This window comes from Mus musculus, chromosome 5 (assembly GCF_000001635.26).
Source record: "Mus musculus strain C57BL/6J chromosome 5, GRCm38.p6 C57BL/6J".
Taxonomy (NCBI): domain Eukaryota; kingdom Metazoa; phylum Chordata; class Mammalia; order Rodentia; family Muridae; genus Mus; species Mus musculus.
In genome coordinates, this window is record NC_000071.6 from 33,764,242 (window position 1) to 33,780,271 (window position 16,030).

The 16,030-nt window shown below is 46.3% G+C and overlaps 1 protein-coding gene and 1 pseudogene across 2 annotated transcripts in view; one reads left to right on the top strand and one right to left on the bottom strand.

Annotated features, from left to right (window-relative positions):
- Letm1 (leucine zipper-EF-hand containing transmembrane protein 1) overlaps positions 1–16,030 on the bottom strand; it is a 43,045-nt gene that overhangs the window by 24,569 nt on the left and 2,446 nt on the right. The window contains exons 2-3 of one of the 2 annotated variants that reach the window (NM_019694.2): positions 14,367–14,427; positions 5,120–5,570 (exon numbers count right to left, since the gene is read on the bottom strand). In NM_019694.2, coding sequence (NP_062668.1) covers positions 5,120–5,570; positions 14,367–14,427 — 512 coding nt within the window. Of the gene's footprint in view, positions 1–5,119; positions 5,571–5,975; positions 6,306–14,366; positions 14,428–16,030 lie in introns of those variants that run through there. The other variant, XM_006504034.4, reaches the window with a different exon arrangement.
- Positions 10,606–11,004, top strand: Gm30708 (annotated as a pseudogene).

A 16,030-nucleotide genomic window follows, 5' to 3' on the forward strand; every position in this document is an offset into this window, starting at 1 on the left:
CCCTGACAATCTAATCATTTCTCAATGACTTGACTTTTGTGGGCTCTTGCACACATGTGGTATATATAATACACATAAAAAACATGCATTGTTTCCTTTTTTCTATGATTTATTTTTACTTTATGTACATTGGTGTTTTGACTGTACATTGGTCTGTGTGAGGTGTCAGATCCCCTGAAAATGGAGTTCCTTACAATTGTGAGCTGTCATGTGCTTCTGGAAATTGAACCTGGGTCCTTTGGTAGAGCAGCCAGTGCTCTTAACTGCTGAGCTATCTCGCCAGCCCCAAAAAACATATATTTTAATTAAAAGAATAAAATTTCGCTGGACAGTGGTGGCGCACACCTTTAATCCCAGAACTTGGGAGGCAGAGGCAGGCTGATTTCTGAGTTCGAGGCCAGCCTGGTCTACAGAGTGAGTTCCAGGACAGCAAGGGCTACACAGAGAAACCCTGTCTCGAAAAAAAAAAAAAAAAAAAAACACAAATGAAGGAGAAGAATAAATTTGGGTTGGGGAGCCAGGCATAATGATGGTATGGCATTTGGGAGGGACAAACAAGAGGACTTTGAATTCAAAACCAGCCTGGGTTACACAGTGGGAGTAACGGTGCAGCCTTTTGTCCTGGCTTGAGAGACAGAGACGGGTGGATCCAGATGGATCACTATGAGGTCAAGGCCATTCTGGCCTATATATCAAGTTCCAGGACAGCATTGGCTACATAGTAAAACCCCGTCTAAGGGGATAAAAAGGTAAACAGGGGGAGCAAGATGGCTTACTGATTATGAATACTTGCTGCTCTTGCAGAGGACGCAGGTTCAATTCCCAGCATCCACATGGCAACTTACAACTATCTGTACTTCCAGTCTTAAGAGATCTGATGTCCTCCTCTGGGCTCTGAGGATACAGGCATGCACATACACACATACATACAGGCAAAGCACTCATACACATAAAACAAAAAGAAGTTTTCTAAACACACACACATATTTGATATTGTTAAAAAATGTGACCCTAGTACATCAGTGTCTAGATGGACTTCAATGCAAAAGCAAATCAAGAAGCTAGCTTTCTTTTTTCTTTCTCGGTGTGTGCCAGGAAAGAGCCCAAGGCCTCTTGTATATACATTAAACACGTGCTTTACCACTAACATACTCAGCCCACTGAGCTAGCTCTTTACTGGCGTGCAAAGTGCCGGTGGACAAGTGACATAGAGCTGTAAGGACTGAGAAACCAGAGCCATGTACATACATATATATGATCACACAGCTATTGATGTGTGTGTGTGTATATGGGAAAATGTTCGTGTGAGTGCAGGCTTCTAGAGAGGCCAGCAGTAGGTACAGGGATCCCCAAGGTAGAAGTTACAGGTGGTTGAGAGACAACTGCCTGATACCAGTGCTGGGAGCTGAACTTAGGTTCTCTGCAAGAACAAATCCTCTTCCCTGTAAGTCATTTCTCCAGCTTCAAATAGGGAGTAGGATAGGGGCACCATCCAAATTTTCATACCCAGAAGAGTAGAGGTCTCATACCCTTGTAGGAGCGCTGGTATGTCTTAAGCTCCCACGGGGATGGCTTACCATGCTCATGAGAACTTGGTGACAGCATCTCCCCTACTTCAAAAACACACACAACACAGATACAATAAATGCCCACGTGTGTTATGGCATCAACCACTTCTAGTTTCCTTCTTTTTTCATTTGTTTGTTTATTTTTTGTTTATTGCATCTCACTATGTAGCCCTTCATGGCCTGGAACTCATTATGTAGACCAGGCTGGCCTTGAAGTCACAGAGAGCCTCCTGTCCCTGCCTCCCAACTACTGAGATTAAAGTTGTGTGCACTACCACACCTGGACTACCACTTCCAATCTATGCAGGTTCAGCAGGCATCTGCAAGTGCTGACCAGGCTATAATAAATACACAAGCATGGGCCCACTGCCCATGAAGGGGCCTCAGCCTGCCCAATGCAAAGGTATCACCAGGTGAGAGAGCAGGTTTCTGAACAGCACAAAAGCACACCAGGATCTAACACGGGGCAGCTGGGCTGAGAAAGTAAGGTCAGGCCAAGGCTGGACCACATGGTCAGACTGCCGCTCAGAGGTTGCCTTTGTCTGGGAAGAGGACCGCCAGTATACATCTTACTTCTTTAAAAGGACAGCTGTTCCTGGGGTGCAGTTGGTGGCCCCTCTGCCCACAATGCATGGCAAGAAGGGTAGGAAGTATGAACCACTTGGACCTGGGCTCTGTTTGAGAGTCTGGGTGACTCCTAAGCACCCTGGAAGAACACAGGTTCTGAGGGCGGCCACAGCTTGAGCCTGAGCACCTGCAAAGGTTGTCCATTCTGCTGAGTTGACAGCAGCAGAGGCTTCCCAGAGACATACAAGAGTGGGTTGGGGAGGACCAGCGCTTGTTCTGAACGTGCGTTCTGACTGCACACAGAAAACCAGCAGGAGCACAGTGAGCAGTGAGCGTGGCGGGGAGTGGGGGTGGGGCGGGGGCAGAAGCCCAGGCTGGGTGGGCATAGGTACTGTAAGGACATCAGCTGTAGATGGGCTTTCTGTGTCCTACAAGGGGAGGCAATGCTACCTGGGCCAGATGCCTTGTGATGTTCTACCCTAGGGATAAAGAGTCGCCTGCCTGAGTGGCATACAAATGCTAAATAAGCCCCCAAAGGGCCTGGGATTCAGGACACAGCTAGTGTTCCTCACAAAGTAGTGGCACCCACAGGGTACAAGTTAAGGTCGTGGACCAGGAAAAGAATATCAGTGGGAAAGCTGGAAAACTGAATCAAGTCTGGATATTAGCCAAGTAGAAAGCTAAGCCATGACCATTATGAAACATGAGGGGACTGAGGTGGAGGGTCCAAGCACAGCACTGTCACTTGCTAAGAGTTCTCTATGGATCTAAAGTTATCTTGTTGGAGTGATGTATTTTTACACTGTGTAAAGATGTGTCTCTGTCCTTCCTTGCCTGCCTAAGGCACCTTCTGAATGATTAAAATAAAAACTCTACCTACAGTAGAAGGCAGAATAGTAAGGTGGGACTTCCAGACAGAGGGAAGAATACTGAGAAGGAGCCAGGTGCGGGAGATTCAGCCAGCCAGACACGGAGGAAGAAGCAGGCCAGGAAGGAAGGAGGCAGTTAACTAGCCATGTGGCAGGACTTAAATTAGTATAAAGGGGATAATTGAGTTATGAACAGGTGGGTAACAATGCCTAGCTATAAGGTCAAAAGCTTATAAATAGTCTCCGTGGGAACTGAGGTAGGCATAAAGGTCCACGGTTACATTTGAAAGTAAAAGATTTATTTAAAAATCAAACTAAAGCCCACAAAATAAGTTAGGGAAATCCCCAAGAGCTAGAAACAAAGAGCAGACACAGACCCCCACCTAGGCGTGATCCTACACAGCCCCACGGGTCTCCCAGCACCCAGAGAGAAACGTACAGCACGGAGAAGATGGCTTACCACCGACTTCACCCAGGGTTCCCAGAGTTAAGATTCCTTTGAAAGTAGTACAGAATCACTAAGCAGGGCTGAGATGTAGCACAGTAGGTAGAGTGGTTGCCTGGTGACTGAGAATGGCCCTATAGGCTCAGATATTTGAATGCTTAGTCGCCAGAGGGTGGCACTACTTTCTCAAGATTAGGAGGTGTGCCCTCGTTATAGGAAGTGTGTCACTGGGCTTCGAGGTTCCAAAAGCCAAAGCCAGGCCCAGTCTGTCTGTCTGTCTGTCTGTCTGTCTCTCTCTCTCTCTCTCTCTCTCTCTTTCTATCTTCTTGCAGTCTGTGGATCTGGACATAGAGTCTGCATACCACTGTGCACCCCGCCATGATGATAATGGACTAAGCCTCTGAAACTGTAAGCCAGCCCCAACTGAATGTTTCCTTTTATAAAAGCTGTCTCTTTACAGCAGCAGAATACCAACTAAGACACATGAGTTCAATCCACCCTGGCACTGTATAAGCCAAGCATGGTGGCACAGGTGTATAATCACTTGGAAGGTGGAAGCAAGATCAGAAGTTTAAGGTCAACATAAGCTACATAGTGAGTTTGAGGCTCCCTGAGTTACAGGAGACCATGTCTTAAAAAAAAAAGAAAAAGAAAAAGACAAACAAAAACCATACGGAATCACATACATGCACACAAGTCACTCACCATGGGCAAAGTCCACAATAAAGAATGAACCCATCTCCCACGAATATTAGAAAATAGAAATTCTCATTTTAGGAGTGAAAGATATTCAGAAATGTTAAATACTTAAAAGGAAGAACTAAAAACTAAAAAACAAAACAAAACAAAAAGGACAAAGATCCTACCAAGAAAAAAAAACTGATGGTAACAAGCCAACACACACACACACACACACACACACACCACACACACACACACAGCACTTCTAGAAGTAAAATCCCATGCACACAACAGCCCAGTTGTCGGCTAGGACACTATTTCAGCTGACAGCAGACAGAAAGCAATAGCACTGGGTTACCTAGGTAACCTGAGATCCTTGAGTTCTAGGCTCCTAGGTGGCCAGGACACAGGCACAGCCACCACGTATTTGGTTTAAGACTCCCCTACCCCGACCCCTACTTTTTTAGGATTTATTTTTATTTTCTGTGTATAAATGTTTTACCTGAATGTATGTAAGGGTACTACATGTGTGCCTGGTTTGCAAGGCCCAAAGAAGGTATGGGATTCCCTGAAACTGGTATCACACAGTATAGTTGTAAGCCACTATCTAAGTGCTGGGAATTGAATACAGGTCCTCTGAAAAAACAGCAAGTGTTTTTAATGACTGAGCCATATCTCTAGTCTCAGGAAGGGTCTTTTCATAGCTAAAGGACAGAAGGAATTACATACCAGACCCACAGAGCCAAAGAAATAACTTTAAGAAACTTCTGCAGAGGGACACAGTGTCTCCGAAAAGAAACTAGAGGCAGAAACAGAGACGCCAAAGCTGCAGGAAATCACCAACGGAGGAGACAGTGTGTCAGCACTGGCATGACAACTCACTTGTAGCATGAGCTAGGCTTATGTTTCTATAAACTTCCACTGACGTTTTATCCAGAGGAGTAGAGCATAACCTGCAGCAGATCAAAGGAGCAGGGTGTGTCCCATACCTGCCTGCGCTCCCGGCGGGTCAGCGTATGGCCATTGAGGATGCGCCAGAGCATCCGGGCAGCGATCTTGGTGTCGATCCAGAGCAGGCGGAAGCCATGGTAGTAGTGCCTCAGCTCATCCAGTACCTTCTGCCCGAGGGATTTCCTCACCACCACCTGCGCGGGCGGGCTGTACACGGGGCCGCCCTCCTCCAGCTTCTTATTCTTGTCTTTTAAGGACTTAAGGGACTTCTCTATCACAGAGTCCTCTCCTAGCGGAGATGATGAGTGCCAGCCGCGCACAGGAAGGTACTGAGGTCCCGTAACCACCAGCCTTGCAGAGGCAGGTGTCCATGTTGTTCTTGCTGCGGTGCCCTGGCACTCAGGCCTCTGAGTCCAACAGCTGAGGGGCTCACCTTTGAAGCAGAGGTACACAGGGTGGGCTGGAGTACAGCAACGAGACAGAACACTCCTTGAAAAGGAAAAAAACACAAAAGCAGCAATGAGAAATTTCCACCTATCTGACCACTCAGCACCAAACATCAACCTATACTTCATGGTGGATCGAAGTATGTAAGTACCTGCTTTCTTGGAGGGAGCCTTTGGGAGGGCTTCATGTGAAGCTAGGACCTGAGCCTCATTGGCCTAACTCATAAGTCCCCCAAGACACACATCAGTAGTGTGACATGTACACACAGCAGAGCTTGACCAGACTCTACCTAACCCCTGGCACGGGACGTAGGGTTTGAGGATATGGGGTACAGAGTCAAGAGTCTGTTCAGTTTGGATATTCTCTCTCAACAAGTGACTCTTGGTTGACAGAAGGCACTAGAGTAAAAGGGAAATCCCAAAGAAGAGTCCAGGGCCCATCCCTTACCTGTCTCTAGCATGACGCCCCACCTCTGTCCACTTCTCCCTTAGTATACTCTTTGAGGAACGTACCTATCCAACACCTGCCACAGAGGGATGAGAGGCACATATGTCATCAGGCCTACACCTCTTCACCAGAATGAAGGCTACATAATGGCCCTAAAAAAGGTGAGGCCACAGCCAGAAGCTGTTAGCTAAGAACCTTAGACTTCTCTGTCCACACTGGATCAGGCTCACAGGGCTGCCTGGAACCCAAGTAGTGCCCACTCACAGCGTGATGACAAATAAGACCAACTGCAGAGGAGATAGTGCCTAGCTAGCCCGGAGCTGAGAGTTATACCGCAAGGCCTTTTCCAGAGCCCACACGGAGCCACGGTCAGCACTGAGCTTACCATTTGACATAAACAACCGATCTGTACAGTCCTCCTCAAGGTCTGAAATGTACATTAGCAACCTCTCCCTACCAGTGATTAACAGTTCCATCTCTAGGCGGCCACAAACTCCAAATTTACTCTAGAGATCTGTGGTGGGTTCCCACAACCCCCTTTCTCTGCCTCTAGCACTTGGCTAGATTCCCGTGTGAGGACTGGAGCTCTGAAGTAGATTGTCCATAGTAGGCTTAAAAGCTGCAGCTCTGGGCTGTGAAATGGTTCAGTGAATAAATATGACTGCTGCCAAGCCTGACGACCTGAGTTAGACCCCTGGGACCCACAGGTAAGAGAAAACCAATTCCTGTAAGTAAACGTCCTCTATTTCTATCCTGGTGCCATGACATGCACCTCTGCTACACACAATAAACACCCTGGGCTACAGAGCAATTCAGTGAGCCAGTATTGACTTAGTAAAATCCATGTCTCAAGCAACAACACCACATACACACACACACACACACACACACACACACACAAAATGTTGGCCCACTTGCTATAACTGCAATAATGTCATAACTCAGGAGCTTCCTCTGTAATCTCATATTAAAATACACCTACCACAAAGGGAGCCAAAAGTGGTGGCCCTGTCAAGGCAATGGGAAGCATGGTATGACTTTCCAGAGCTACAGTCCCCTCATAGGCAGGCTCATGTAAGATCAGTGATATGCATGGCCTCAGCTCAGTGTGTGGTGTCCAGTGAAAGCTGGCAAAGAGCACCATCAGCCCACAAAGAATCCAAGCATGGGACTCACTGGGGTCCAAAGCTCCAGCTGCAAGCTCAGCTCTGGTGCCATCATTGGTTACAGCACTCCCCAAACCCCAACTTTGTACTCTGTCACAGACCATAAGCCCACACTGATCTTACAGCAAGCAGAGAAGAGTGGTACAGACATGTCTGTGGACGAGTGAAGACAACAAGAAAGTGTCTGTGAGCATGTAAGCCAGTCCTCTTAATCTGTCTCCCTGGGGTCCTGTAAAGTGCTGTCAATCTCTTTCCAATTCCCACCCGCTCCATAGCTCCACACCTCTGCATTTCCCTGGCTCTGCAATCTTGAGGCTGTGAAGAGACCCCTGAATCAACTCTTTCCTGAACCACAGTGTTACATCACTCAGGGTGAGGCCACATGGAACAAGACAGAGTCCAATCAGCTCCAGAGTGCCACGCAGCTACTTACCAACAGAGAGATGCAGGCCCTACTTCCTACCTTACCTTGCTTGGCCTCACCTCCAAATACAGGGGAAGACAGCTCTGCACATGGGACAAGTACATCATCAGACTTAAACATCAATTTCCCATCCTCAGTGAGGAAGAGTGTGGCTTCCACAGAAGGCTTGATGTCTGCAGGTGTACGGACCAACAAGCCAAGGCAAAGACACATACATATACAAAGATGAAGCAGGCAACACAGCACTCTGGGTAACGGCTGGGTCAAGATCTTGCTCTTAAAGTCAGAGTTTGTTGTTGTTGTTGTTGAAGGGTGAGTCCATCCTTCCATCTCGTGGCTCTCAGGTGTCAAACTCAGGTCAACAGGCTTGGGATCAGGCCTGCACCACTGAGCCACCATCACTGTCGCCTCAGACAGGCTCCTAACTATTGTTATTAACGCGTAATGTTTTGCCATTTCAAACAGTAGCAAGTCACAGGATAAGGTTTTTTTGTTTGTCTGGCAGTCCTAAGAACAGAACCCAGGCCTCCCACGTGCTAGGGCAAGTGCTAAACACTAAGCTCCACCCCAGGCCAAAGGATATAATAATATTCTTACACTTTCTACTGATCCAGAACTAATGTTGGTGCTGCTGGTGTTCAACTAGCACTAGTGCAGGGGCTGGACCACGGGCCCAGCTTCCATTGTCCCTCTCCAACTTCCTCTGGTTTTTACCTTTCTCATTTTAAAATCACCTGCCAAATGGAGTGAAACAGCACCAATCAAACGCAATATTTCAACAAGAAATAGACTGCTGGAGCTGGCAAGATGGCTTAGTGGGTAAGGATGGTTGTCATCGAGTCTCATGCTTAGTTCAATCCCCCAGAGGTCCACACAGTAGAGGAGAGAACTGACTTCTACAGTTTGTCCTTGATCTCCACATATGCACCATAGCATAGGTTCACCCATATACATGTTCCTGCCCCCCAAAATAAGTAAATAAGTAAGTAAGTAAGTAAATGTTAAGAAAAGAGAGAGAGACATACACATTGACACTGGGCAGGGTGGTTGACCACTAACACAAAGCACCCATCCACATATATTACAAAGCTGGGAATCTTAGCAAGGGTGATAGTTTATATAAGGGTCCTGAGCCTTTGTCCTGCCCAGCTTCAATGTCCAGCCTTTGTGTAGGATCAGGAAGACTAAGGAGTATTTACAAAGGATGAGCTTGTATGATCCTTACGCTATCAGCTACATATTCTCAGCTATCTGGCAGGCAAGAACAGGAATAGGGCACACGGACTGACATACATATACACACTTGCATACACACACACACACACATACACACACACACAGACACACATACACGGGTGGTGTGGAAGGGGAGGACACGGATACCTCTTCTGCTGTCAAGTGTTTCTAACTCTAATAAACATTATACAAACGTCAGAGGTATGCCCACAGGCCATTCCCACAAGAACAACTTCCTTGAGCCACTCCAGAGCCTCTAAACACAGGCTACCCCTAGAAAGGCACAAAGCAAGCTAGCAGCCACATGAGAGGCCTAGACAGAAAGGACACCAACCAGGATAAGCCACTCTGTTCTTCAGGAAGTGATGTTAAGAGTCAAGTCATCCTCAGCACAAAGGAAGAACAACAGAGTAGTAATTTTAACAGAGTAAATTTCCAAAATCAAGACCTGATTCCAGAAGTGCAGACAAGTCTACTTAGAGACTTGGTTATACCACATCAGACTACACTTGCTTCCTGGCTGAGGAACTAGATGACACATAAAAAACAGTAAAGTGCCTGGTTCCAGCTCATGACATGAGACTCTGAGCTTAGACGTCATTATATGCTGGGCTTATGCTCTGCAGGGATGCCCTTAGCATGGTATAATTTCCCAGAGCAAATTTTGCCACTGTGAGCACTAAATGTAGAGTAGGCTAGATGGCTCAGCAGACACAGGCACTTGCTAGCTAGCCAGCCTAATGACTTAATTCACCCCTGAGATCTGCATGGCAGAAGGAAAGATCCATTACACCAAGTTGTCCTCTGGCCTCCACGCCTACATTATAATGTATACACACACACACACACACACACACACACACACACACACACACACACATACACTGAAGAACCAAATACTGGAAGCTGGCAAGAAGGCTCAAGGTAAAGGTGATTGCTACTAAACCTGGAGACCATAGTTCAATCCCCGGGACCTATAAGGTGGAAGAAAAGAATCAACTCCCAAAAGTTGTTCTTTGACTGGAAATACACATGATGGTACATGCACACTCATACACATAGATACTCTGTATGTATATAAATATAAACATGTAGACAGACAGACAGCCAGCATGGTGGTGCACTCCTTTAATTGTAGCACACAGGAGGCAGAGGAGGGTGAATCTCTAAATTTGAGGCCAGCCTGGTTTACATAGTGAGTTCTAAGATAGCCTGGGCTACAAAGAAGAGACCTGTCTCAAAAACAAAACAAATAAATAAACAAACAAACAAACAAACAAACACACACAATGAATTGATACCAATGTGTACCTTCCCATTACAAGTCACCTCCAGGACTCAAGATTTCTTTCTTTTTAAAAAACAACAAGGGTTTTTAAAAAAACCCTTCTGAGGGTTCTGTGAGTTAGACTCAGGAATCCTTTTAAGATTTATTTATGTGCAATATTTTGCTTGCATGTTTATGTATCATGTGCATGTTAGGTGGCCACAGAAGACAAGGGAGGGCACTGGACCCTATGAAATGAAGTTGGTTGTGTGGGAATGGAACCTGGGCTCTCTGTAAGAATAGCAATATTCATAGCCAATGAACCATCTCTGTAACTCCAAGATTCAAGAATTCCTGCACGGGTTAGAGAGGTGGCTCAGTCGGTGAAGCGCTTGCCTGAGAAGCTGGGTTTGGATCCTCGGCACCGGTGTCAAAGCTGGGTACAGTGGTGTGCACCTGCAATCCCACTCCAGGGGAGAGAGGGACAAGGCAGACCACTAGTGCTCACTGGCCGGCCGGCCTAGCACAGTCAGTAAACTCCACATCCACTGAGAGCATGGTCAAGGAAGACAGTCCATGGTACCTTCCTTCCACCTTAGACCATGGCCAAGGTCATCCATAACTTTTTGGAGAAGGCACCGTTGATGGTGGCCGCTGCCGTGACTGACTCGAAGCCTTGACTGGCCACATTTTGGCACTACGCCGAGGTTGAGCTGGTTCCCAGCAACCCCTGGTGAAATCCCTACAGCTATTCAGAGCGTGAAAAAAATACCTCAAAGTGCTAAAACTGGTAACTTCAAACACCTTACAGTTAAGGAAGCTGTGCTGAATGGTTTGGTGGCCACTGAGGTATGGATGTAGTTTTATCTCAGAGAGACCACAAGCAAACGTGGCATTGTTGGCTATGATGTCTGGAGACCAATCTTTAATTTCTGATTTGAGTTCTTACTTGAATGCACTTGGATCATGTGTAACAGGACTACTATCTGAATAAAATACTAGCTGTTGGAAAAAAAAAGACAGTCCATGTTATCCTGTGCCTTCCACATGCACATACTAGCACCCACATACAAGTGCTTACTCAAGTGCATTACAATATGCATACACACAAAGATTTCTTACACTGCGTAGCTAAAATGAAAGATTCTGCTGCTCATCCATAAGTGCTGCTTTAAAATATGTAAGCTGCTCAACAGAACTTCATAGTTATTAGCTTTTAAAGCAAAGGTCCAAAATAGTTAAAAGAAAAAAGTTAAAGCTGGGCATGGTGGGACTGGGAGGCAGAGTGGAGTTTGGGATTAGCCTGGATCACATCATGAGATGTCTCACACCAAACAAGGCCTGGGATGGAGAACACCCGCCTGGCAGGACAAGGACCTGGTTTTGATTCCCAGCACAGAAAAGAATTTTTTTAAATGAATAAAGCACAGTTCTTTACATTCTAATATGAATCTTAAAAATCTTAAATGCCAAAAAGGTACTTGACAGGTGTAACATATATTCTTTTTTGTTTTGTTTTGGAGACAGGGTTTCTCTGTATAGCCCTGGCTGTCCTGGAACTCACTTTGTAGACCAGGCTGGCCTTGAACTCAGAAATCTGCCTTGCCTCTGCCTCCCAAGTGCTGGGATTAAAGGCATGCACCACCACCGCCCGGCGTAGCATATATTCTTAATGAGAACACTTTAAAGTAAGAATGAGCAGCTGGGTAGATAAAGAAAGCCCATGACGAGGTCTGCTAAGATGGCCTGAGGTGGCTGTGCTGTATGCCTGGCTGAAGCTGGCCTGAGGCAGAGCTTCCTGCTGAAGCAGGCCCTGAAATTACAGAGTCACAGGCACTGGGACTGGTACTGCTGGTGCCAACAAGATTGCAGCCATAACCTGAACTTGTGCTACCAAGTGAGCTGAGCAGCAAGCAAACACAGTGATGTGAAGTGGCCGAACTAAACTATTACCATAGACTGGCAGGAGCAAGAGCTTGGCAGGACGGTGGAAAAGGAGAGTGAGGGCAGACCACACCTGGGAGCTGCCTTAGAGGCCAAGGTCGGGACCTAACAAATGATGCTTTTTCCGAAAGAGAAGGGAAAAGGATTTTTTGGGGGGAAAAGGGGTAGTGGGGGGAAACAGGATCTGACTAATAGGTCTGGCTGGCCTAGAACTCATAAAGATCTGCCTGCTTCTGCTGGAACTAAAGACATGTGCTACCAGCCTGACTACCATCACTATTCTAACCAAAAATCTTGGAGATGAGGAAATAGGATCAAGGGCCAACCTTCTGTTTAAAACAAAACAAAACAAAAAACAAAATGAAACGTTACTCTTGGGGCTGAGGATGTGCTTGTAGGTAGAGTGCACATCTAACAAGCCCAGGGTCTTAGGTCCTAGTCCCAACTCCACAAAACAAAACAGAAAGCTGCCAATCTCCAGTGGTTTGGTAGGTTTCATGACATTTCCATTTCTTTCAGACTGGAAGCATGGTCTGGCAAATGGTGCACTTCAGGGCTAGCCGTACAAATTGCCTGCAACAAGGGATAATAACACTAGGCCACTTCAGTCATAAACCACAGGACCTGCAACCCACACCTCTGCGGACTTATGCAGGGAAACTGAGTCCACAGAGCACCCACAGATCTGCATTTGGTGTTGGCACTTTGTAAAACTAGACTCTGAAAACAAAACAAACCAACCCAACCAACCAGACCATGTAGACAACAAAAAATCCACCAAAAACAAAACCCAGAGACTCCATACCAAATCCAATTCAACTTCTCCCAAACCCCAAAGCCTCACCAGCTCACCAGGAAGAGCCAAGGAAGCGAAGCTAGGTGTGGTGGTGCATGTCTTTAATCCCAGCATTCAGGAGGCAGAAGCTAAGGCAAATGCAGGCAGATCTCTGTGAGTTCAAGGCCAGCCTTTATGTATATGAATACACTGTAGCTGTCTTCAGACATACTAGAAGAGAGCATTGGATCCCATTACAAATGATTGTGGTTGCTGGGAATTGAACTCAGGACCTCTGAAAGAGCAGTCAGTGCTCTTAACCACTGAGCCACCTCTCCAACCCCCTGACTTGTCTTTAAATTAAGGAAGTAAATCTGTATCAAGAAGCAGCACTACTTATGATGCAGAGCCAAGTAATTACTTACAGCTCTAAGTGAACACAAAACCTCCAGAGACCACAAACTGGAGAGACAGGGAAGTGCACAGAAAGTAACACTGGTTTCCTGTTCTCCAGAGACAGGGACCAGGATATGGAAGCAGGAGGAGATGAACATACTTCAGTAATCTGAGCGGATAGCAAAGGGTATCTCCTGACCCTACCCTTTTGGTTAAGACTGAGGTAGAGGGCCGAGGTAGAGACTCAGGGTGCAGGACACAGTCCAAGAAGCACAGCAACTCTAGTGGAAGTCCAAGACTACATACAACAGGGAGTGTGGGAGCCATTTTTCTTCAAGAAGCTCCATGACACTGGCCTTGCAATGCCACCAAAGCTTCATTTGAGATGCTGTCACCATCTCCTGTGGGCTAAATACACCATACTTATTATGCATCAAGAGTGGGGAAAGGAGTATGCTGTGAACATCCCTGAGGCAGGTACCCTTGAAAGAGCATAGTATTCAAGGGAAGGTCTGCCTGGTCACGGACAGAGTCTCAACAATCGTGATGCTGCCACAAACAGCTGAAAAGGATTAGGCAAGAGGCTATGGAAAGTCAATAAAGACGATAGGTACGTGAGCATGGGAGATTAGTCACTGTGAATAGACAAAACTATAGTGATGATGACTACACCAAACCCAGCTACATATGTGACGATGTCAGGCAGGATGTGTTGAAGTACACCTGTAAACCCAGTAACTGGAAGGCTAAGCAGGAGGGTTGTCAAAAATTCAAGGCCAGTCTAAGCTACAGATTCTATATATGGTGACTCTGTTTCACAAAACAAAACAAAACAAAAAAACAAAAAAAACCAATAAGACAAATAAAATAAAATAAAAATAAATAAATAAAAAACCAAAAGTATACCAACATGCCAGTAACTGCTACTGGCGTTATAAGTACTAACTCTCCTAAAACTGGCCAACATTATATGGTTATAACCATCAAAATAAATAGATGGGGATTTAAAAGAAACAAAACCAAGAAATAAGGAGGAAGAAGCTGTCAGTTCCCTGACAAAGTCCAGGTGCACAGCCTGCAGCCTCCAGCACACATGGACAGTGACATATTCAGTCATGGGGTACACAGCCTGCAGCCTCCAGCACACATGGACAGTGACATATTCAGTCATGGGCTTACTTACTCACGGCTCGTCAACCCCAGGGTCCTGGTACAGCTGAGACAAGCTCGATCCCTCAGACTACCTACAACAAAAACAAAGAAAAGGTAAGCAAACAGGTGTCAAACAGGCATCTCTGAAGATTTGAATGGAACCCCAATGGGAGGTTTTTGGGAGACTGTTGTGAATGACGGTGGGCTTCAGAGCATGGCGGGACAGAGCATTTAATCGCCCCAGTTTGGGAAATGGGTCTCAGGCTGAGCCACAGGGAGGAGCACTACAGGGGAGCACTGAGGAAGGTGGGCTCTCCCAACGCGGGGCCCTTTCCAGCTACAGTTGCTGGCAGGCAGGGGGAAGGGCACACTGACTCCTAACAAACAGTCCTACAGACCAAACCTCAATTCCAAAGGACAAGAACTGAGAACTAGCAAGTGCTAAGAAGCCTTTACAGGGCAAGCAAGATGGCTCAGTAGATAAAAGCACTTGCCACCAAGACCACAGAGTTCATGATCAGGGCCCACATGGTAGGGGAAATAACTCCCAACAAGTTGTCTTCTGACCTCCACAAGCTTGCCATGGCATATCCAGGCAGGCAGGCAGGCAGGCAGGCAGGCAGGCAGGCAGGCAGACACACACACACACACACACACACACACACACACACACACACACTAAATATAACTAAAGCAAAACTTTAAAAGAGGCCATGCCTGGAAAACACTAGGAATGAAATATACTCTCAGTGCTTTCCCTAATCCACTCTAATTCTCCTAAGACATGAAGTTGAGAGTCTATTCACAACATTGCTATGTGAGGCAGGAAGGAAGCAGAGCACAGGCTTCCAGCACAGTGGGGACCAGAGGTCCCATTCTCAAAGGGGCCACATGGCCTGTGTTGATTTCAGGCAATAGCAGGGGCCAACAAGGCAGTAGGTAACACGCTGCCCCAATCCTCCATGCAATGGGAGTAGCACTAAAGACGTTCATTTACCATTTTATGTCAGGAGGGAACTCTTCTGGCTCTATGGAAAAAAGGTCACATTTAGGGTCTGGTAGCACTGGGGCTAAACTCTGGTTGTTCCCTCACCACCATAAGCAATTGATATTGACTACATGGGTTTTTTTGTTTGTTTGTTTTTTGTTTTAAATATAAAATCATCTGTTTTTAAATTTTACTTCACATTTATTTATTGCATATATACTCGTTCAGAGGTCAGAGGACAGCTCTCAAGATTTGGTTCTCTCCTTCCACCACATGGGTCCTAGGATTTTTCAGGTCAAAAAAACAAGAACCCAGCCTCTAGCTGGCCCTCAGCTACATTCTTACAAGAATAAGCATCAACTGTTACATTTAAAGTACACAAACCTTTCCAGATTCTTCTTAATTCAAAGAGGCCTACAATTTCCTCTCTGCCCCTTCCAATCCTAGTTTTATAGGATTTGGCTCAGAATCATCCCCACAGCACACAGAAGACAGCCTGGGTAGATCTTATTCTGATGTTTCTGTCCTACCAGCTCCCTTCCTGGGTCCCCACCCCCACCCTCCCAACCAAATCTGAAGGCTGTTCCTGCTCCACTATTGATGCCATCCAGGGTGATAGGCTCACAGGTATTCCACTATAGCTGCTCAGACTGCCTGCAGTTCTGCTCTCTGCTCAGCAGTTAAAAGTACTTGCTGCTCTTGCAGAG